General features: G+C 46.4%; 2 protein-coding genes across 2 annotated transcripts; one reads left to right on the forward strand and one right to left on the reverse strand.

The window, feature by feature from the left end:
* Positions 1-13,748: 13,748 nt before the first annotated feature.
* On the forward strand, positions 13,749-15,173 carry PtA15_1A709 (uncharacterized protein; the record flags this gene model as incomplete). Its single annotated transcript, XM_053165764.1, has 3 exons — positions 13,749-14,116; positions 14,190-14,779; positions 14,869-15,173. 3 exons carry the CDS (start codon positions 13,749-13,751, stop codon positions 15,171-15,173), a joined length of 1,263 nt encoding a protein of 420 aa, XP_053016923.1.
* Positions 15,174-16,291: 1,118 nt separating this feature from the next.
* On the reverse strand, positions 16,292-17,740 carry PtA15_1A710 (uncharacterized protein; the record flags this gene model as incomplete). Its single annotated transcript, XM_053165766.1, has 3 exons — positions 16,292-16,596; positions 16,686-17,293; positions 17,379-17,740. 3 exons carry the CDS (start codon positions 17,738-17,740, stop codon positions 16,292-16,294), a joined length of 1,275 nt encoding a protein of 424 aa, XP_053016924.1.
* Positions 17,741-24,660: the final 6,920 nt, after the last annotated feature.

Consider the following 24,660-nt stretch of genomic DNA (forward strand, 5'->3'; position numbering starts at 1 on the left):
CTGGTCACGGATTGAAGATCCTTCACTCCATGCGGCTTTTCAGTACTCCAATCCCAAGGCTATCCTCTACGGTTGCAAGTGGTCGGCCCAGGAGTCAAAGAAGCTGTACTCAATGCTCAAGAAAAATGTCTTTGATGAGTTAAATGTAAGCTTCTATTACCCTGTTGTTTCTGTTTTATATACACTGACATTTTACATTTATGAAGAACCTGGACACCAAGTTCACCCTAATCCATGATGTATGGACGACAAAGGGTAACAGATTTGCTTTTATTGGGGCCGCGGTGGCTTTCATCAACTCGGATTGGGTGTATACGGTCCGACACTTGACTCTTAAAATGATACCTTGGAAACATCTTGGTCATTTACTCGCGCGACCTATTGCGAGCCTCCTCACTAAGAAGAAGTTGTTTCACAAGATGCTCGCACAGACGACGGACTCTGGCTCAAACAACAAGACCATGGCCCATGAAATGTACAGTTTGCTTTACTCCAACGAGCCACCCAACACAGACTCGTGGGATCCAATGACTATGCATGTTTGGTGCTTCTGTCATAAGCTGGCCTTAATTGTCAACGCCGGCCTTGAATCCTTATCACTTAAGATTCTTCCTCCGGGAAAGACAAAGGAATCGGTCCTAGGATTTTTTCCAGTTCTTGGAAGAATCACTGAGGAGGATGAAGAACCCCCGGTTGGAAAGAATGGTTCGGCAACTCCTGCAGTTCCAACGGCAAATGCAGCCCCCCTCGATGATGATTGCACTTCGGAAAGTGATTACGGCAATGCGGATGACGAGCTCTCAGACACTGATACCGGCGAGGATTCCAATCCTCCTTCCCCAGTAGAAGATTCCGAAAAGCACCAAAATACGACCAAACTTCAAGTGCTCATCACAAAGCTTGATACAGTGATCAAACAGATCACCCGATCTGCTGCGCAGCGAGCCAGATTCAACCGCACGGCTGAACGTTTGGGCTTGAAGGTAGCCCCATTGATCGCCGGTTACGGCATTCGATGGAACATAAGATACCAAAGCCACCGTAAAGCGATCGAGGCAAGAGAGGTCATTGATCAACTTCTCAAAGAAGATCAACAGCAGAACAAACCAGGAATTTTCAATGATGTTCTATTTACCCCTCGAGATTGGAAAGAGATCAATAACTTGAACCGCGAGCTTGAGGTATGTGTATTTACTATTTAATAGCCAATGTGGTGTAGCCTGTCATACCGACATTGACCAAACAAAAATCACTAGGTTTTTGTCCAACTCACCTCCGAAATGGAAGGGAATCACGCCACCGGTGCACATGTGATCCCTAAGTATCTGGAGCTTAAGGATCAGATCTCTGCAAAGCTCAACCGGTCAGAAGAAAGTGACACATTGTATCCAATGTACTACTCGATGCTGAAGCGCGTCGAGAAGTACCTGGCTGAAGTGATGCAGTGTGAGACACTCATACTAGCCACCATTCTCCATCCATGCTACCGGATGGATATATTCGAGCTTGTTTTTGGATCCGAAAGTAAGGAGGTCCGAGAGTGCTTGGAACTGCTCAATCGCCGATTCTTGGAATACAAGAACAAGCCGTCCACCTCAACATTGGACGCTCCCGAACCAGATATAACTGTCATAGGGGAACTCCCGGAGGCTGAGCCAGACTCTCTCATGGCTTGGCTGGCTTCCCGCATGACTCAGAAGCCCTCGACTCCGCACAAAAACGAAGTTGAAACCTTCCTCAAAGCCCAGCTTGTTTTCAATGGTAAAGAAATCAAGGACAAATCGACAGCCCTGAAGTGGTGGAAAGACAACTGTGCAACCTATCCCTCACTCTCGCGGATGGCACGAGCGTACCTCGGTTGCTCTGGGAGCTCATGCGCGGTGGAGCGCTTATTCTCTGCAGCTTCTAATGTCTGCAGCAGTAGGCGAGGTGGCTTGCTTCCATCAACAATGTCTTGCTGCGTCAGCAGCTTGATGTGGTTGCGGGAGCAGGTGCCCCTCACCGGCGATTTTGAGGAGGCGGGCAATGCTTTGGCAGCTCTGGTGCCTGCGCCCAAGCAGAACACCGGCGCTTGACCAATCAAAATTAAATTACTTGTTATCATCTTTTGTCCCGTTACCAATAACGAGTAACGGTACCCTTTCCTACTATCGTAACAAAAAAAAAATAGTTCTGGTGTGCAGAAAAAAAGCGTATCGCTGCCTTTCTTTTTTTTGGAGAAATCCGCACTAACGGTAGCGCGCTGCCGTTACTGGTAATGGCAACGGTAACGCATAAAAAATCGTTACGTTACCGTTACGATACCATTACCGGCATCGTACCGGCCCAGTGTTGCCACACGGATGAGATATAGTGGCAGAAACACCCAGAAAATGCCAAAGTAGTGATATTTGGAAAGTGATCAGACTGTAGCTGCTACATTTGGGGGTTTTGTGGTCAGCAAAGGTACATAATGAAACTTTGGGGGCTTTTAAACATTTTGGTAACCATATGTCAGAAGGATACCCACGCTGCGATGAGATATAGTGGCAGAAACACCCAGAAACTACCAAAGTAGTGATATTTGGAAACTGATCAGACTTCTGCTGCTACATTTGTGGGTTTTGTGGTGAGCAAAAGTACATAATGAACTTTTGGCCGCTTGCAGAAATTTTGGTAACCATATGGCGGATGAATTCCCACACTGGGATGAGATATAGTGGCAGAAACACCCAGAAACTGCCAAAGTAGTGATATTTGGAAACCGATCAGACTGTAGCTGCTACATTTGGGGGTTTTGTGGTCAGCAAAGGTACATTTTGAAACTTTGGGGGCTTGTAAACATTTCGGTAACCATATGGCAGAAGAATACCCACGCTGGGATGAGATATAGTGGCAGAAACACCCAGAAACTGCCAAAGTAGTGATATTTGGAAACCAATCAGACTGTAGCTGCTACATTTGGGGTTTTGTGGTCAGCAAAGGCACAAAATAGACCTTTGGGGGCTTGTAAACATTTTGGGAACCATATGGCAGAAGGATACCCACGCTGGGATGAGATATAGCGGCAGAAACACCCAGAAGCTACCAAAGTAGTGATATTTGGAAACTGATCAGACTGTAGCTGCTACATTTGGGGGTTTTGTGGTGGAAAAAGGTATTTAATGCAATTTTGAACGCTTTTAAACATTTTGGTAACCATATGGCAGAAGGATTCCCAAGCTGGGATGGGATATAGTGGCAGAAACACCCAGAAACTGCCAAAGTAGTGATATTTGGAAACTGATCAGACTGTAGCTGCTACATTTGGGGGTTTTGTGGTGAAAAAACGTATGTAATGAAATTTTGGACTCTTGTGAACATTTTGGTACCCATATGGCAGAAGGATACCCACGCTGCGATGAGATATAGTGGCAGAAACACCCAGAAACTACCAAAGTAGTGATATTTGGAAACTGATCAGACTTCTGCTGCTACATTTGTGGGTTTTGTGGTGAGCAAAAGTACATAATGAACTTTTGGCCGCTTGCAGAAATTTTGGTAACCATATGGCGGATGAATTCCCACACTGGGATGAGATATAGTGGCAGAAACACCCAGAAACTGCCAAAGTAGTGATATTTGGAAACCGATCAGACTGTACCTGCTGAATTTGGGGGTTTTGTGGTGAGTAAAGGTACATTATGAAACTCTGTGTCCTTGTCAACATTTTGGTACCAACATTTTGGAAGAATTACCAGGCTGGGATGAGATATAGTCGCAGAAACACCAAGAAACAACCAAAGTAGTGCTACTTGGCAACTGATCAGATTATAGCTGCTGCATAAGGGATGTGACCCCAAATATAATATTTCTGGGTTCAATATGCAGAAAAATTTCTCAATGAAATTTTCTGAGGAAATATTCCTCATCAATCTGTGGTTGATAACAAAAGTAGATAAAAAAAGAACCTGACAAAAATATGCTAAACCATGGTAAACTAATTTTAAAAAGGCCTTCTATGCATGTAGTACTCCCAGTATGATATGCAATATCTTCAAGAAGTTCAACCAACCAAGTTAAGAATGAGTGCAGGATGGTATCATGAGAGAGGTCAGGGGTCAATGTTTTTCCTTTTTTGAAAAAAAGTAGATTCTGAGACTTCTGATAACATCCATTGTTGATTTAAAAACAAGAAAAAAGAATTTGAGACCCCTCAGCTACCCTGGATTAATCCTAAAACTTGCATTTTCAGGAAGAATTGAATGGTGTATGTAGAAATTCATTAATTTTATCAGGCAAAAAAAAAAAAAAGATTCCTGTGGCTTGAAGCTAACACAGGGCGAAGGAGAGAGATTATAGAAGAGTATTAAGGAGACATGGAACAAAGACAAAGGTATCAACAGGAATAATAATAAAATAAAAAAAAATGATCAATATAAATTGATCAATATACGCTATATTGATCAATATAAATTGATCAATATACGCTATATTGATCAATATATGACATCGCAAATTCATCCATCTTGGTAGTGTAATTGACCGTTTTTTATGCTTTTTGAGCTAACACCGCATTTCATACAGCAACAACCGTGGATGTTGAGCAATCTTTCAGTTTTGGCCAAGACTATGTTTCCTTACAAAGGCATCGCCTCAGCGCATCATTGGTTACTCAAGGGATGGCGGTGGCATTCTACTCCAAGAATGGTAAGATTCAACCAGGGGTATTGCGTAAATGGAAACTAAAGAAGAGGAACGAAGCTAAGATGAAGGGAAATGAGAGAGCACGGGTGGGGAAACCATGATGCTTAAGGGGGCTATCATATACATTGTATGCTACTTATAAGAAAAAGTGAAATCAACAGCTACTTATCTGTGAGAGGCCTTTGGCACTGCAAAAAGTGGTACACACCCGCGGGTACCCGCCACAAGTATGCGGGTACTCGCCAGCTTCTGCCTTGGCGGGTGCCGGGTGCGGGTGCGGGTGCCCAAAATCTGAAGTTTTTCAGCCAAGTACCCGGACTTGTGGCGGGTACCCGGGTGCGAGGGGCATTCTTTATCCTGCCCAAAATCTGAAGTTTTTCAGCCAAGTACCCGGACTTGTGGCGGGTACCAGGGTGCGAGGGGCATTCTTTATCCTACACCACGGCTCCACTTGTAAAGTGAGTCGCATGGCGGGCGGACCCTCCTGTCAGATTTGGGTCCAGCCGTCCTGGCAGGACGTCGAGCAGCCCTTTGGGTCGGCCCAACCCTGCCCAACCACCCGTCGGCTGTTCCTCCCAACAGGAAGGGCAGGCCGACCTCGTCCAACCGTACCGACCCGCAAGGCAGCATGGTTGGCTTGTCTGATAGGTCTGGCCAACCCATCTGCCCGGCGGGTCAGCATGGTTTGCTGGCCCTCAAGGTTGTCAACAGGTTGGCTGCCCCTGGAAATGAGCCAACCTTCCCAACAAGTCACCGGACTATTCAACCTTTCCATTGGCCCAAGGTCAGAAACTCACTTGAAAAAGTGAATTTCCTGAGACCACCAGTACGATCTGCCAAGCGTGCTTGCAGATTGTACATAGAAGAGAAAAAAGAAAGAAAAAAATGTTGGTTGCTCTTCATGATAAGTAGAGAATATGGTATATAGTCTTGATTAAGGTGGTTATTGCCACTGCGGGCATCTGGATGTTGCTGCAGACCACAGCAACATCTGACAATTCAGTGGGGATTTGAACCCTGCGCAACAAGTATTGCAGCAACACTTGGCCAGCTGTCCATCAGCCAGCCACCGGGGTATGTACACACAATGCACCTCTCGATGGCCGGCACAACGACCGGTCACCGCAAAGACTAGCACATTGAATCAAATTGATTTGAGTATTCGTATTTGTATTCAATTTGATTCGAATGATGCTGGGTCCTATTTTGGCTCAAATATTTGATCATATTGCCACCCGGGGCCTTTTTGGCCCCGGAGGAGCTTACATAGGCCCTCTGCTTACCCCGGGGGCCCCCAGAGACCACCGGGGCTGCAGATATGACCAGTGGACCACTGACACTGACTATACCAGTGACTACAACCAAAGACCGCCGACTGCCAACCATGGTGACAGCCAACGATCCCCCACCACAAAACAAAACAATTTTGCAATCTGATCCACCGCCGTCATCCAAAAACCTTCTGAAGAGACGTAAATTGCTTGGTGTCAACCAATCCGAGACGGCAATATCGTTTTTTGGACCTCCTGATTCTGAAGGAAAATGGACATGCTTGATTGAGGAGTGCGGCAATACGCTAGTGGCAAACAAAACGACTAAGGTCAATTTCGTCAACCACATAGCTCGTAAGCATCCTGGAGAATGGAAGCTTGCACTCGAAGCTGCTGAAAATGCCAAAGAAGGCATTGAAACTCCGCAAAGCTCTGGTACCCCCGCCCCGGCCGCTCCCCAAACGTCTAAACCTAAAGGACCTCTCCAACAGCTGATGCTCAAGTCTTGACAGGCTAATTTTGAAACCAATCTTATTGACTGGATCATTTCAGACCAACTCCCTTACGCAAAAGTCAAAAGTCCCAATTTCATCAAGATGATCCAAGGATTAGACCCGGGGATCTCAATCATGAGCAAACATACAGTATCTCGCCAAATAAAGGCCCTGTATGCGGATAGTAAGCCCGTTGTGTTTACATTCTTGGTAAATGAATCCAACCAATTCTCTTTCACAACCAATATCTGGTCCTCAGCTGGCGGAACCCCTTATATTTCACTTACTTGTCATTTCATATCAAAAGCTTGGAAATCAGCTTCAGCAACAATCGGCTTCAAACCCTTCCGAGAAAAGCACACGGGCATCAATATCCACAACAAGATCCTTGAGATCTTTGAAGATTTTTTTTGTCATCACAAACTCGGCTTGACTTCCAAAAAGCAAAAATCAATCCACATTGATGATTCTTCTGATGAGGAATCCAGCTCATCCAATACCCCCGATGATAATGAAAATAGTCAATCTGAAGAATCTATTGAGAATAACGAAATGGATCTCTTGTATCTGGGCAAGCAAATATATCAATCACCCTGGACAACGCTTCAAACAACAACAAATTTATTGAGACCGCCCTCACCACCAAAATTCTGATCTCCCCAGAAGCTCATATCAGATGTTTTGGACATACCCTCAACCTTGTGGCAAACAAAGTTCTCAATGTCATTGAGGATTCCTTAACAAAACTTCAAGCATTTTTTTACATGTCCGACATTCCAATCAGGTCTTCAGTGCATTCCAGCAACTCTGTAAGGATAATGATGTTAAACAATCTAGACCGGTCATCAACATTGCCACACGCTGGAATTCCACCTTCAACATGCTTGATTCCGCTCTTGTTCAACAACCAGCAATCAACAACCTTATCTCTTCATACATGAAATCTAACCAAGCTAGTCAAAAGGCAAAAAAGAAGAAATCTGGATCAAAGAAGAAAGGGAAAAATAGCTTGGGCACATCTTATATTATTGATGCGGTGCAGGGGGCAAATGATAGGAAAACTCATGAGATTGTCAGCAATCCCTGCAGATTTTAGTTGTATTTGTTGTCACCCAGCTCGGTTTTGCATTGCTAACAGAAGACATTCTTCATATAACAGGAAGTAATAACCAATGACGAATGGAATCTATTTGAATGGTTTCACACGTTCTTGGAGAAGTTCCAACAGGCGTTGAATGACACCCAAGGCGAATTCTACGCAACTCTCACGATTGTTATCCCGTGGTACAAGGTGCTCATGGATCACTGCAACAAAACCATCAAGAAGTTCACCAAATCTCGTCAACCATTGAGATCAGTGATGATTGAAGCAGCTAATGCTGCTCTTGAGAAACTCCAAGGCTACTACTTGGTCCACACCCACCACTCTGTCCTTGCAGTTGTTTTGGATCCCCGATTCAAGCTCGCTCTTTTTGAAGAACAATTGATCAACCCCAATGACAAGAGACCCGATATAAATGTTGATACTGAGACCCAGATTCAGTTCAGAGATGAAGCAATGTCAATTTTACAATTTGCTTTCAAAGATTACTCAACAAAGTATTCAGTCAAGAAGAAATCCACCTCTGAATCCTAGTCAGTTTCCAAGAAGGTCAACAATAAAATCCAGTTCCACCCGTTACAAAAATATAAGAAGATATCCAAGCCAAGTTCAAACAATGAAATCAAGACCTACCTGAAAATGCCCGAGCCAGATTTTGAGAAAGACATCATTGAATGGTGGAAGGAGAATCAGTATGTACTTCCAACACTTTCAATGATGGCGAAGGACTACCTTGCGATTCCGGCCACTTCAGCGGCAAGTGAACGGGTCTTCTCTCAGTCAGGTAATCTAGTTGTGGTAAAAAGATTTAATCTCACAGGTGACTCAGTTTAATCTAACATGTGCATGAGGTCTTGGCTCCTGGGAAATCTAGTTGATATTGCTTATAATTCAATTAAAACTGAGCAGTAGTTTTACCTTTTTTTCTCTATTTGCTTTTAAAAATTTATAGTACAGTATGGATAAACATGAAATAGCTATTACTTGAGTGAAAAAAAGAAATATATTGCTTTCTGGATTCAAGTTTAATTCTGTGTTGACAAAATAACCAAAAATACCATTTTTGGTGTTTTTGGTACAATTTGAGTCGAATATCTCCGAATACTCCAGTATTAAACAAATCAGTATTTGACAGTCCCAAAAAATACGTCGAATACCACCGTGCTATTCTTTGGGTCACCAAGAGCAGTACGCACTCCTCTTGATGGCTGGCCCAAGGACCGGCCATCAGGAGGAGTCCTTGTGCTGGCCATTGAGAGTTTTCCACACTCCTCTCGATGACCAGCATAACGACTGGTCATTGGGAGGAGGAGTCCACACTCCTCTCAATGACCAGCACAAGGACCGATCATTGGGAGGAGGAATCCATACTCCTTTCAATGCCAACACAGGCTGGCGTTGAGAGGAGTACATGCACCTTGATGCCCGGTCTGTGCCGTCCATCAAGGGAAGTGTGTCTGTACTCCTCCCAATGACCGGGCCTTGGGCCAGCCATTGAGAGGAGTGCGTACTCCTCTTGGTTACCGGTCGTTGTGCTGGCCATCAAGAGGTTTCTGTACTCCTATTGACGCCGGTTTGTGCTGGCCATCAAGAGGTTTCTGTACTCCTATTGACGCCGGTTTGTGCTGGCATCAAGAGGAGTTTGGACTCCTCCCAATGACCGGTCCATGAGCTGGTCACCGAGAGGAGCGAGAGGAGTGTGTAATCCTCTCAATGGCCGGAACAAGGACCAGTCATTGAGAGGTTGTTATGTATGTACTGCGGTGGCTGGCTGTCCAAAGGCAAATCAGCTGGCCAGATGTCGCTGCAGCTGATGCTGCATTATGATATGCATTGTCATGATGTTGCTGCGGGCCGCAGCAACAGCAAGATGCCCGCATTGTATGAAGATTCTTGCTATTGCAGTGGTTGGAAGCAATTGCAATGGTGAGCGATTAATCTAGCAATGGAGGTGCGGTCGCTGGATTGACCCTCCCGTTGGATGGTTTTTTGCTGCTCAGATCTCATCATGACCCTGGGCCCCGCGGCCAACATCTGGGTAATCCCAGCTTGAAGCCTATAAGACACTCAGGGATGAGTGAATGAAAATCTGACAATAAGATATGTGTCACGGGTAAGCACAAGTACGCTTGGTATTGATTACACTCACGTGATGATAATTAGATATGCGTCACAGGTAAGCACAAGTACGCTTGGTATTGGTCCAATCTTGGTGAAGAAGAGAAGAGGGCCGGTACCAAGTGCACTGGTTAGACTAAGTACAAGGTTGCTGCAGCCGTAGTTATGCATATATGTACAAGTTTAGTATATGCATAGCTACCAATAAACTCTGATGAAGTAAGTTTACCACCTTGGCTACCCCCAAGCTTAACAAAGCCTCTTGAACGGGGGTCCCAAAGGGACTCTCCATAGGAGAGGCTTACCTCCAAAGTCGCCCGCGTGGCCTGAGCAATTTGAGAAAATGGTGAAATTTTCACCATTTTTAAGCTCAAGAATCATTTGAGCAAAAGCAAAGCCCTTCAGAACAATTCTGATTCGGCAAAGTTGTAGCCTTGCTTCTTAGGCATATTTTCCTTGTTTTTTGGAAAAAAAGGTGCAAAATAGCCGGTTGCTTGCAATTTGCAGTTGGTCTTGTTCTTTCCTTTTGCAAAGTAAAGCTTGACAGGTGGGGAACTGTTTGGATCATCAGACCATAAACCCTCTCACAGTTTTTTGACTTGCTGCAGCCAGGTGCTGAATACATACTAGTATCTGATCATCAATTCATCATGATTGTTAGTCGGAATGGTGGAGAATTGATAATATGTATTTGTTTTTTCTGCTGTGTGATACTTGGTTATGTATATAACACCAGATACATCCGTTGGGATATCCGGGCTTGAAGACGTTGGATTGTTTACAGTGGCATTTTATTGGCATAATGATTTATTCAAAGGGATGAAGTTATTTGGGAATTTTAAGCTGGAATAAATGTGCTTGGAATCTTGCGCTTCTAATGGTGCCGGCGGCGGGATGTTTTTTGAAGTGCTAGTGATGAATTGAGGGGGTGAGATCACCTCCCAGCCATTTGGCTGGTAGCTCTCCCCCTCGTAAGCTGACTTTGGATGCAAGTCCCTCCCTTTGGGAGGCGGGCCCTTCGGCCCCCCCCCCCCCCCCCCCCCCCCAAGCGTAGGCGTGAGGGACTTGTGTTAAGTTCGGGCTACCCCAAGCTTGACTAAGTCTCTCCAAGGAGGCGCAAAGCGCCTCCAAAGGAGAGGATTAACTCTAAAGTCACACCATTGGCCCTAAAGACTTGAGAATTTCTGGCAAAAAAACACCTATTTTCTTTTCAAAATGTTTTTAAAAATGTAGTTTTTAGTTTAAAAAAGATCTGAGTAGACAGACTTGTAGTCTGCAATCTCAGCTTCCATTTCACCATTTTTTACCCAATTGGCCCCCATGATTACTAGCACTGCAAGAAAAACTCTAGAAACTTCTTGCAGTTGAGATGCAGCAAGCTTGAATCAAGCCTCAGCTCAAGCTGGTGTCAAGCACCCAAATTCTGTGCTGGTGCACATTGAGTGTATACCTTGTTCAGCATCCCAATGCTGAACATTCTGTAGTGATCATGCAGTAGGCTGAGGCAAATGTTCAACATTGAAAATGAGAATCCCCCTGAGCACCCTTTTATTTTATCTTATTAAACACTCCATGTGCCATTTAGGGTGTTCAAAGTTGACTTGCATAAAATCATAACACCATAAAATCATAAAATTCTAAGCTGAAAAAATATGTTGCACCCAAGCACTCAAATTAGAGCAACATTTCTAGAATGGTACATATGAAATCATCACTTGAAAGTTTTATGATTTTATGATTTTATACATTGAAAATTTTATGATTTCAACTTTGAACACCCTTATTGAATCCAGCCAGAATAACATAAAAAGGGTGTGTACACATGAAAGGGATATACACATAATATATGGTGTTCAAAATTGCATAAGATTTTTTTGCATGACAGCATAAGCTGCAATTTTGGCTGGGAGATGTCACTTTAAGTTTTATGTACGCTGACATCTCCCAGCCAAAATCACATGTTATGCTGTTATGTAAACACATCTTATGCAATTTTGAACACCATAATAATAAATGAATATGTAAGCATGAAAGGGGAATGTGAGAGGGTGTATTAACACATAAAAGGGATATTTACAAATGATGAAAGGGGTATGTATGCATGAAAGGGTTTTGTATGTGTGAAAGGAGTATGTGCAGTAAGGGGTATTTGCACATGAAAGGGATATGTAAACATCAAAGGGGTATGTAAACCTGAATGATGAAAGGGGTATTGAAAGGGATGTAAAAAACTCAAAAGGGACATGTAAACATGAAAGGTTCATGAGCACATAATGAAAGGGTATGTACACATTGTGAAAGTCATACATGCACATGAAAGGGATACATGCACATGAAAGGGTTATGTGCACATAAAAGGGTATGGACACATTGTGAAAGGTGTGAATGCATAAAAAGGGATATGTGCACATGAAAGGGGTATGTGCACATGAAAGGGGTATGTGCACATGAAAGGGATATGTGCACATGAAAGGGGTATGTGCACATGAAAGGGGAATTTGCACAGGTATCAACTCAGTATTTTGGAGCCTGTACTCAGTTTTTTAGAGATTAGACTCACTCTTGCATAAATTATGCAATTTGCATTTTATCAAGCAGTGCTTGATTCTTGCATGATGCACAGCTTGCCTTGAGCTCTTGCATCTCAACTGCAAGCAGTTTCTAGAGTTTTTCTTGCAGTGTAGCCCACTCCTCCTGCCCTGAAGTGGTTCTGGAGTGGTGAGCCAGCCGTTTTTGGGCTCAAAATTTGGTATTCCCTGAGCCCGCGCGGTCTCAAAGGGGGGGATTGCTCACATAAATCTGCCATGTAAAAAAATTTACAGGACGTTTCTTGCCACGGGGGATGGATATGGGGGAGTTTGAAGTGGGCAAAAATAAGCTAAGAAGCTTGCCATTCCAATGGTGCAAAGGGCGCGGGATGAATCAAGAGGAAACAGGGAGGTATTGGGGAAAATGGGGAAGCGTAGGGTCCTCCCTGCCATTTGTCTTGATCCTGTAGGGCAAGACATGCGACTTTAGAGGCAAGTCCCTCCTTCGGAGGTCGCTACGCTCCCCCAAGGAGGGTACGCTTGTGTTAAGTTTGGGGCTACCCCAGCCTCCAACAAAGCCCTAACTTAGCTAATTCCCTCCTTGGGGGAGCGAAGCGACCTCCGAAGGAGGGACTTACGCGCTATGTGGACCCCGCAGCCTGAGAGAATTATGACTTTTGGTGGGGACTTTTTTAGAATCACTCTCCCTCATGAGCCTCTGCACCATTTTTGAAATTGTTTACATCTCTGGGATGGCCCAAGCTGTCCCTATCTTGCTACTATTTTTTCCCATCCTCAACACCTATTGTTGAGCTGTAATCAGAGTTGTAACATCATGGATTCCAGATTCTGTACAGTGCAACATGTGTGATATGGGATATAGCCAACTAGATGAAGTTGCAAAAAAAGACATTTGAATGTCATTACATATCCCTAAAAATAGGACAATAGGTGGAAAGATTCTCCTTGATGTTCTGCATCTTTTGTTCCCCTACAACTCAGTCACATAATGTGATGTGATGAAGCTACACATGATTGAAAAAGGCCAAGTTCCTGATTCTCTCAGGCCACGGGGTCCACTTAGTGTACAAGTCCCTCCTTCGGAGGGTCCCTGCGGGACGGTGTCCCCCCTCCACAAAGAGAGGGACTTATAGTTAAGTTAGAACAAAGCCCAACGTCCGGGTAGGATTCGTGGCCTAGCCGCCGTCAGGGGCAGCCCGACCTTCCCAACATACACTCCTCCCAACGTCCGCCGTGCAAAGTTTTACTGCAGGGGGGGAGAGGGGGCGGCCAACGTCGGGCCGGACGTCCGCCCGCCGTCCAATGTAGCATTCCTCGCTTCGAATATTTACCCAAGTGCATGTGCATTGTGCACACAGCCACCCCTCCTCGCTCGGCGCTCCGGCGGCGGAACTTGTTCGTACATACACCTGGTGCGATGCACGGCCTTAAGGCGGCGCCAGCGGACGCGCGACGGATGTCTCGGATCTCCGGCCGACACTAGCCGAGCTGCCCCGCCCATAAACGGGACCTCCACGGGCTGCAGGAGCCCACGCCGCACACGACCACCATGGAGCGCCTCTGGATCTTCTCGCACCTCGTCGGCATGCTCCTCCAGGCGCGGCTGTTCCTGCTCGCATGGACCCAGCCGGGGCGGTACCTGGACGACCGGCGGGTGCGCTGGACCCGGCTCGGCCTGCTGCCGGCCACGCTCGGCCTGCTGCTCCTCAACCACGCCCGCGTCCGCCACACCGCCCTCATCCCCCGCCCGCTCAAGGTCAACCTCGGATGCATGTTCGCCCAGAACCTCTTCAAGACCGTCCTGCTCGCCTTCAACCGCCCCAGTCCCGCCCGGGTCGCCAAGCTGCGCCAGGCGGGCCCTCAGCCGGCCCTCTCCGCCCCCGCCGCCCTCTTCCAATCCCTCTCGCTCATCGTCAGGTCAGTCTCGTCACTGCCTCCGCCGTCAGATGACAGGCGGACACTGACCGGTGTGATCGTCTCTCATCATCAGTGGAAGCACCAATCCGTCCAAGCAACCCAAGCTGGTCACCGGAGGACCCAACCACACGCTCCGCGCCGACCTCGTCTTCCTCCTCTCGACGATCCGGCGGATGGTGGTGCTGAACCTCTTCGGCATCCTGGCCCTGTACGGCTGGAAGAGCGTGCACGACGAGGGGCTCGTGGGGCGGTACCCGATGCTGAAGCGCCACAAGCCCCAGATCACGGCAGTAGTGTGGGGGGTGTTCATCTGGACGGGGATCGACCTGCCGGGCTGTGTGGCCCGGCTGGCGGCGTTCGCGGCCAAGACGGCCAGCCGCTCCGCGACCGTCCAGCGCCTGCTGCCCGACTTCAGCCGGGTGGACCTCGAACAGACATGCCCATTCTTGTTCGCGAACTCGCCCCTCGAGGCCTCCAGCATCTCCGCCTTCTGGGGCAGACATTGGCACACCGTCCTCCAGGCCCTCTTCGTCGAGGCCGGCGCGATCCCCCTCTCCGCACTCGTCCGCGCCGCCTTCGCGCCCCGCAGACCGCCCCCCAAGCTGCTCCGCCTCACCGGAATCTTCGGCGCCTTTGCCGTCTCCGCCATCATGCACGAACTCGGTCAGTCCCCTGCCCCCCCTCTCTCTCTCTGTGTCAAGCCTCGAATCGCACAGGCAGCCCAGAGCTGACAGTGCGGGGAATACATACAGGGATTTGGTGCGCAGGCCCGTTCGATCGCCGGCTGAGGACCTCGGTCTTCTTCCTCAGCCAAGCCCTCGCCATGGGTCTCGAGAACGGATTCAAGAGCCTCTCGGGCCGCCGGGTCGGCGGGCCCCTGGGCAGGGTATGGGCCTTCGCCTGGCTCATCTTCTTCGGCGCACCCATGATCGCCGCGTGGATGGAGAGTCTGGCCATCGACAAACACAGCATGTTCGAGGCTGCCGAGCGCCTGGGCTTCTGGAGGATGCTGGCCACTCCCCTCGTCTTGCCCTCTCTTATCTTCTCTCGCAATTGACCCACCCTCAATCTCTTCTGTCCAATTCTTGAATGGATCCCATGCTTCCAACTGTCTGCTATCTCATCTGTTTTCCAGGAACGGTGGACGCTTGTATACTTAGTCTGCTCACCACCTAGAGTTTCATTCTCCTCCTCACATCAATCATGGGCTGCTATGCTTGACCACTCCCTGTTATACTGTAGCAGCCCTTTTTTTTCCTCTTCAAGAAAATCTGTACGGTTGGATCAACTTACACTCTGCTAAACCAACAACACTGAAAGAAACATTTTGTATCAACTGTCAAGGTGCATGGCAAAACCCCAGATCTATCATGGCCGCAGAGGTAAAGAAATGATGTTCATTGGGATACCAATACATGAAATGATACACCCAGATAACAGTATCTGTTGCAGCGGGGAAATTTCCTTCAATTGGGGTTATGCATCTTGAAATAATCACTGCTACGACTAACTTGTTTCCTGCCAACAATCATGTATGCACTTCACAGTGCACTATGCTACATACACCCCGTCTAACTGGGATGACCTAGACCCAGGCAATTATGCTAGCAGTGCCATCACTGGTGCGGTGTTTCTGTGGCATAGCCCGCCCTTTCTTGAGCTCTGTGGACTCTCTTGGCCCCCACACAAACAGGCCATTCAAATTGTTGCAGCTTAAAGTATAGGAAGAATTTGTATTCATGTGAGTGTCGCGGGGTTCACACTGGGATCTTTGCTGCCTGGTCGCACCATGAAAGTGTCTTTATGTCCAGGTTTCATTTCCAGTCTCAGGTCGGCACTTACATACCAACCTCAATTGAAATTTGGGAGGCATGCTGAAGTTGTCCACTGTCCTCTGTGGGAAAATCCATGCGGAGAGGGCCGCAATCTGGGCCGACATCTCATCAAGAGCTTGGGTTCAAGTGTGGAGAAATTTGGGGTGATCAGCTGCCCAGTTTTAAAAACTAACACAGAGAAATGTGGTTTGGTCTTGATGTCTTGGAAGCCTGAATGAATCAGTCAAGCTTGTACGATTCCCAGTAGTGAAAATAAAAGTATACAACTACCAATTCCACCATGAGATGAATCTATTCAAGAATTGCACAGAAGAGATTGTGGGAGAAGCCTAGGAATGGGTCAATCACGAGAGAAGATAAGTTTGGGCAAGATGAGAGGGGTGAACAGCATCCTCCAGAACCCGAGCCGCTCGGCTTCATCGAACATTTTCTGTTTGTCATAGGTCAGGTTCTCGAGCCACGCGTCGATCATGGGCGTGCCGAAGAAGATCAGCCAGGCGAAGGTCCATATCCTGCCCAAGGGCCCGGTAACACGCTGGCCGGAGAGACTCTTGAATGCGCTCTCGAGACACACTGCGACGCCCTGGCTGAGGAAAAAGACCGAGGTCCTCAGACGGCGGTCGAATGGGCCTGCGCTCCACACCCCTGTATCACAAGATGAATCCGGAAAATCAGGCGGATGGCTTATGGTATTCGCGAGTCGAAGGAGAGAGGGAGGAGCTCAGTGGACTGACCGACTTCGTGCATGATGGCCGAGACCGCAAAGGCGCCGATGATTCCGCTGAGACGGAGGAGCTTTGGCGGAGGTTTGTGGGTTCCGAAGGCCCAGCGAACGAGGGACGTGAGGGGGACCGCGCCGGCCTCGACGAAGAGGCCCTGGAGGACAGTGTGCCAATGTCTGCCCCAGAAGGCGGAGATGCTGGAGGCCTCGAGGGGCGAGTTCGCGAACAAGAATGGGCATGTCTGTTCGAGGTCCACCCGGCTGAAGTCGGGTGCAGCGGGCAGGCGGTGGGAGGGTATGGCCGGGGCCAAGAGCCGGTGGACGGACTTGGATGCGAACGCCGCCAGCCGGACCAGACAGCCCGTCAGGTCGATCCCCGTCCAGCAGAACAGCCCCCATACTACGGCCGTCATCTGGGCCTCGTAGCGCTTCAGCATCGGGTACCGCCCCACGAGCCGGTCGTCGTGCACGCTCTTCCAGCAGTACAGGCCCAGGAGGCCGAAGCTGTTGAGCACCAGCATCCGCCGGATCGTCGAGAGTAGGAAGACGAGGTCCGCGCGGACCGTGTGGTTGGGTCCTTCGGTGACCAGCTTGGGCTGCTTGGCTGGATTCGAGCTCCCGCTGATCAACAAGAACACGTCAGCTGATGCGGCGCGATCGTCTCAGCCGAGCAGGCGACGCTCTGGGCCGGCAAAAGAGCACTGACTTGACGACTAGCAAGGCGGCCTGGACGAGGGTGGCTGGGGCAGAGAGGCCCTGTGGCGCCTCGCGCGTCTGGGCGACTTCAGCCGCGCTCGGCCGGGTGAAGGCCAGCAGGATGGACTTGAAGAGCTGCCCGGCGAACGTGCAGCCCAGGTTGACCTTGAATTGCCGGACGATGCCCGGGTGGTCTTTCATCGCGGCGTGGTTGGAGAAGAGCACGCCCAGCGTCAGCGGCAGCAAGCTTATCCTCGTCCAGCGCACCCGTCGGCTGTCGAGGTACGCCGGCTGGGTCCATACCAGCTGGAGCAGAACGGCCTGGACGAATAAGAGGACGAGGTGAGAACCGACTCTGAGGACCTCGAGCATCGCTTGTGTCTTGTCAAGGCCTCGTTCGCCCTTCTTCTCCTACCCTCACATCTTTTAACTATTCGCCTCCCTTGCCGCACGGAGTTATGAACCTTTCCTATCCACAGTCTATTTACGTAAATACACATCGATCTCCGACATCTCATCCTCCACTTGATCGGGGGCTGCGCATTCGTCCACGGCAGTCCATATTCAAGCGGCCGGGCCAAACCTGGCCAAACTCGGGAATCTTCGGAAATACATATCAATCAACCCGAGCAGACCCGAGCACGCCCGGAGAAAATCATGTGCATACTTCGGGAATACTGGAGGACTTCCCGTGCGATCTGGGACTCTCGCAGATGTCAATATAGACCTAGATTTTCGCAGGGAAATCTAGCTTTTTGGGGTCCAGATCACTTCTGGGAGACCCGCAGATTCCGACGGGAAGTCCTCCACTGATGTTCTCCACTTTAAACTGGCAATTAATAGTAGGATGATTGCCTTTTTTGTGCACTCCTAGCTCTAGCTACAACGGATACTCAAGAAACAGCCAACTTGATAGTTGATACGCGACACATCCGGGACACACTTTACCCTCAACTCAAGCTGAACTCCATTACTGCACATTGAATGGTAAATGATCTACACCTTTGGTACCCCAGGCTACATAGCAGCCTATCTCAACACCAGTCCCTTGATGTTGCTTCAGATCAGGGCCCTGATACAGCCTAGACAGGCTCAGTGATCACTGGCAGAGTTTGGCTTGGAAACTGGGAAGACTTTGGCAGGTAGAATCTTTCCCTCACAAAACTCCTGCCTTCCCTTGCCACACCAATTTTCAGACTTTCTGGCAACATTGGTGCACTTACCATCTTGTCAACGGTTCCAGAAAAGTACAGAAGGATAGAGAAGTGAGGGTGGTTTATTTACTTGAGTGAATGAGTGAATACTTTCTATCTGGGCACATCTCTAGAGTGACAGTGATCTAAATACAAAAAGTTGTCAATAAAACTTTTTTAAGTTCCTGAATAGGAAAACCAACTCCATTTGTCCATAGAACAGATGGAGAAAACCCATGCCTGTGCTAGGAGGGGCTGCTAGAGTTTAAATTTGAGAGCCGTCAGCTGGCTATGAATCACAAGCCATCATGAAATAAATGAAAAAGTAAAAAATTAACAATGATTATAAGGCCACATTTGGAAGCACCATTATATGTCATAAATGGGGTAAATTTATAATGCACCACCCAAAATTTGCCCCCCTGTTGCCACCAAATTCCTAAAGCCCCTGGGGTTTGTGCATCATAAATTTGCCTGTGCCTAAAATGATTCCTGGTTGAATACCATTTTGCTGTTTTCTGAGCACATTCCATATGTGCATTACTGGTATTTGCCTTGAATGACTTCAGGAAAGTGCCCAAACTGAGGGTGCTGGCCAGCCAATCACCTGAATGAAGAAATTTCTTTCTCCTTGTGTGCAGTATTTTCATATTAACATATTGCTAAAATTTGTTTTCTGCAATCTGGGCCTTTGACTAAGGATACACAACAACTTGTTGCCAAATTGAAGGTTGCTCAAAGATGTGTCAGTTGGATGGGCTGTCCGCCATCCAGATTGTGGATTGCATGTTTCAATCAGATGTTTGCTCAGGGGAAAACCCAGGCAACTGAACTTTCATTTTTCTGCAGCCCACAATCCTTCATCCTGAATGTTGACCAAGCTTGAACTTTGGGCATGGTGATATTTAAGTCTAAGCTCACTCAGATCCACCCAGCTGGTGGAAATATGACAGGACCTCTCACCCTGGTCCCTGGCTCATGCAGGATATTAATACATCACTGACATTCAAGCACATTCTCAAAGAAACCAGAAAGCCCCCTATAAATGGGGGTAATCTTAAATCCAGAAGATTGACACATTTTTGGACTCCATTCATTATCATACATGTTTCATGCCTAAACTCAGGAGATTTCCCAGTTTTTCATACATTTTTAATTTCTTCTACCATTGCTGCCGAGTGGGAGAGGGGGGGGGGGGGGGTGCATGAAAAAAACCTGGGGGGCATCATCAAGGTGGGTGTGAGCCTGTGTCTCTATAGTGACAGCAGTACACATTACAAATATTAGAGAGAGAGAAAGAAGGGAGAGAAGAAGATCTGAGAGAGAATATTCTGAGTTCAAATGATAATCTGGTGGGTGATAACTTCCACTGGCAATCCTACCTCCTTAAGGGAGTGCTACCAAGCTGTGCTCAAGAGTGAAACAGCCTCTTCTCACCAAGGAAACATAGAAGGACTCTGAATTAGACAAGTCTAATTAGCCACAATTTATTTAGACTTCTCTGAGGATAGTCAAGGTTCTTTAAAGGGAAAACTATGTGGTTTGTTCCAACAGTGGGTCGCTACTTTACAGTTATCAATATTGTAACATTATCGTAGCGATTTGTGGTCCCTCTACACTAACCAGACCGGTAGCCATGGGGAAATGTGGTGTGATATCAATATTGCACTGGGCGGGTGTTTTTTTTTCAAGGCCGCTACAATATCTATGCGCAGAGCCGCAGATATTTATCAATATATTGAGCAATAAAAGGCAATTTCAGGGCTGATTTGGCCTTTCACTGCTTAATCAAGTTTTGCTCTTCTTGATAAGGGCTAATTGAGCCCTTAATTGCTTAATAACATGTTACTTTTCTCAATGACACGTTACTTTACTAGTAACGGCTGTACAAAAAACGGGTCAGTTACGATAAACGTGACGCGGCTATCCGCGTGCTAGCGTTAACAATAACTGTAAAAATGCTAGGCGCAGTTCGCTACTTTACTCTACAGCCCCGGTTATTGTAGAGTAAAGTAGCGACCCACCATTGTTTGTTCCTTACAAAAACCACAGAAAAAGAACAATGAATAGTAGGAGAATTTTTAGGTTATGAGGTCAATATATATGAAGACCTGTGATCAAAGAAGAGAGAAATAAATCAGGGGGAGAGAACAGTCAAGAGACACAGAGGTAGCTCAAGAACTCAGGGAAGGAGTAGAGTTACAAACAAATGCATGGGGAAACAGAATATGAATTCAAAATAAAGATAACTCTTAAGGTGAAAAAGATATAAAGTACTTTAGGTATAAAAGAGTAGAAAAGGCAGACTTTAGGCCAGATGTACAAGGCTGACAGTGGGGTACCAAAAGTAAGCCAAGGTGTGCTGCTGGGGGGGGGGGGGGGGGATTTTCTGGTACACTCTCAGGAATTTTATACATCTTTCTATTTACTACCCTCACTTACCCAGGAAAGATTTTATACACTTGAAGTGCTTACCATTGAGGCCACAAAAGCTCATTCCTCCCATTTTGGCTTTTTGCCAAAAAAAATCATACATGTTCATTACACCCATTTAGAGGGGGTTTCCTGGTTCCTGTTCTCAACTTGCAATGATTGAAATGTGATTGATAAGAACCCAGATCAACTTAAGGACAGTTCACGTCTGAGGTTTTAGCAAATCTGCTAATGGCTTGCTTTGCTTAAGTCACCAAATTTTGGTGGGACACTTCTACCATTTTTTACATCAGTCTGAAAGTGGCCATCCTCAAGCCAAATTCTGGGCATTATACTCAAGTCCCTCCCTTGTGGGAGGGTGCTTGCACCCTGACAAAATCAAGGCACTCCAACTTTTTTGGAGTTCTGGCCCCCCAAAGCCAAAAATGTGGAGTGCACAATGTAGCTGCACGTTCGCCGGGCAGCTTTTCAAGTCCATCCTGCTGGCCTTCACCCGGCCGAGCGCGGCTGAAGTCGCCCAGACGCGCGAGGCGCCACAGGGCCTCTCTGCCCCAGCCACCCTCGTCCAAGCCGCCTTGCTAGTCGTCAAGTCAGTTCTCTTTTGCCGGCCCAGAGCGTCGCCTGCTTGGCTGAGACGATCGCGCCGCATCAGCTGACGTGTTTGGAGTGCATTTAGGCTGACCCTAAAAGAAAAGGCTGGTTTTATTCAGGCTTGATGAAGGGTGTCTCAGAAGTAGAATTAGCTGTGTGTCTTTCAAAAGTAAGTGATTGTGTCTCCAAAGTTTTGTCTATACATTGGAATATCAATTGTCTTGCTCAGGATCCAGGTACAGATAGTGTTTCACCCTCATTGAAGCTGGATAATAAAATATAATACAACATAAACTGCTTCTTGGACAAAGCCCTACATTGCATAAACTGAAAGTCAGTGCAGACACATCTGGTTCAGATATGAGAGGAATACAGAATCATTAAATCAGTGACCTGATATAACTCTTGTGTGAATCACCTTTGGACCCAAGTTTTCCATAATATAAAGTCCAATTGTCCAATCAAGGCTCCTGAGCATACTCTACATTTCAATTGCAGAATATGGTGCGGGAAACCTGAGATGTTCAACCCATTGATAAATCATATACTATTGCAAATATAGGTTTTGGGGATCATCCTCTACAGAATCATATCTTTTGTAAGTTCTCCCCTGAGATCAAATAGATTCTAATATCCTAGAGTTGATTTGGTTCACAGAAAAATTCTTGCTGCATAGAATTTCCCAATCCAGATGTATTATTAGATAATCCAAATTTTGCCCTCAAGAACCCCCATGAATGACCATAGAAGTAGGTAGGTTGATATAATTGTTTGATTGAGTGATACCTTGACCATTTCCAATGGATAAGAGAAATTGCTGAATTTGAGGATCACCTGCTGCGCGCAAGTTGACTGAAAGGCAGATGAAATTTTGTTGAATGTATCTCCAGCAGTAAGAGTTGATAATTCTTGCATCAACAATCTGGGGATGCAATCCCTTCCTTACCATTGGTAGAACCTGACAGAAATTGCCTCCTAGTGCAATCACCTTTAACCAAAGGGTTGGTCTGAATCCATCAAGTCTTGGAGTCATCTGTCTACTAATTCAAGTGCATGTCTATGTGTCATTGGGGCTTCATCCCAAATTATCAGCTTTGATTGCCTCAACACATTTGCCGTTTGGGGATGTTTTGCAATTGAAGAGACTGAATTTTGCAGAAGCTTTGGTAGAAATCCAAATGTTAGATGGGAATTCTTGCCATATGGCATGTTCATAGCTGCAATTCTTGTGGACCTGTAGACTCAGAGTGATTAAAAATAACAAAGTCTTTCCATAGCCTCCTGGACCATCAATAAAGAAGCACAAAGGTTTTTCTGAATAACATGCATTGATGATCTGATCAAAGGCTAATATCTGCTGATTGTTCAAATGATTTGCATTGTCAATTTGAACTTGGTCAACATTGAAGCTTGACCTTTAGGCTCTCTTCATCCAAAATTAATTTTCCCTTTAGCTCCACCAACAGAAGGACCATATCTTGTAAATCCGGAAATGATATATCCACACATGAAATACCATTCTGTAGCAGGATTGGATTGCTTACTTCAATAATTTGATTTCTAATGAGTGCATCATTTTGACATCCCTGATGCAAGCAGTCTTTGGTCATGAAATTGTAGGAAGAATTCCATAAACACAGAGAAGGTCTGAAGGTTAAAATGTTGCTAAAAGTATAACAAATAACTTTCTCAAACATGATGGCATCATTGTTTCATTTGCTTCAGCCATTGTGGCTTCCAAATAATGATCATTTTCCAACAGATCCCGGTCCAAAGCAGCTGAAAAAAACTGTTATAAATTTGTCCCTGAAATGTACAGATATTCTCAAATGAGGTGGCACCAGTGAAATGATTGATTAGTAGAGGTAAATGCTTCCTGGATCAGAAGGATAAAACACATAAATTCTTCCAATTTAATACCCCTTCTGCCTTGGTCTCCATTCTAATTTGCTACTGGATTGCCATGTGTATTACTGGGGGAATTCAGCATATTTGAGCTCCCTGGCCTGAGGATCTATTAGAATACTTGCAAAATATCCTGTGAGCATAGTTTTAGCTTCAGCACCCAGATCATTGCCTTTTTCTGAATCTAGCTTGCCATTCTGCAATATATCTATCCCGTGGCATAAGCTCTTCTCAATTTCTCATTGGAATCTTGCATTTTTTCAATGAAAAAATGAAAGATTTGAGAATCAGAATGGGGAATTTAGTTGAGCTGTGATGCGGGGGACAGTATATTACTCATCAAAGGCAATGGGTGGTGTCTGATGATTGAATTGGTTGGGGGAAGTAACAGCACATTGTGTGGTTATAATATGTTCTTTTGAAGGTACAGACGGTCAAAATCAGGCATTTTATCAAGGCTATAGATGTGTAACCAAGATGGATGAAGCATATTTCCTCAACATACTTGGTTGTTGGTTTGTAGCTGAGTCCAATGAAGCAGATTTGTTATGGAATTGGTCATCAATGAGGTTGGTTACCTCTGGAGGTCAATCAGGTATGGATTTCTGCCCAAGCAATCTGCTTGAACAGACTAAGTGACAAATTCGTAGGCAAAACCATTCAAGCAGATCCGCTGAACAGATTCAGTTATAGGTGTCACCCAGTCCACAGCAGATTGCTTGGACATGAATGGATTTGGTTACAGGCATGCTTGAACAGACAGGGTGACACATCTGTAAGTGAGTCCGCTCAAGCAGATCCATTGAACAGATTTGGTTACAGGCATGGATTACAAAGTTATTCCATTCCAGCAGAGTGCTTGGAAAGATTCAGAGAGACAGGGCTGGGGAATTCAATTCAAGCAGTCTGCTTCAAACTGGTTGGTGATGTCTTGACCAAAGCTGCTGGAACGGCTAACTCTTTAATAAAAAAAGAATATCAACACTGACTTTACATGCATGCCAACACCGGTTTTACTTGCATTACAGATATTTGCAAAGGATATTGACACCGGGGTTACTCGCATGGCAGATACCTGTGCAGGTTTGTTTGGCCCCCAGAGGCTATTCCTTTAGTTATATGTATATACAAGGCACTAGCACCCAAACTTGGGGCTCCAGGGGGGTGAAC

Source organism: Puccinia triticina, chromosome 1A (genome assembly GCF_026914185.1).
Source record: "Puccinia triticina chromosome 1A, complete sequence".
NCBI lineage: Eukaryota > Fungi > Basidiomycota > Pucciniomycetes > Pucciniales > Pucciniaceae > Puccinia > Puccinia triticina.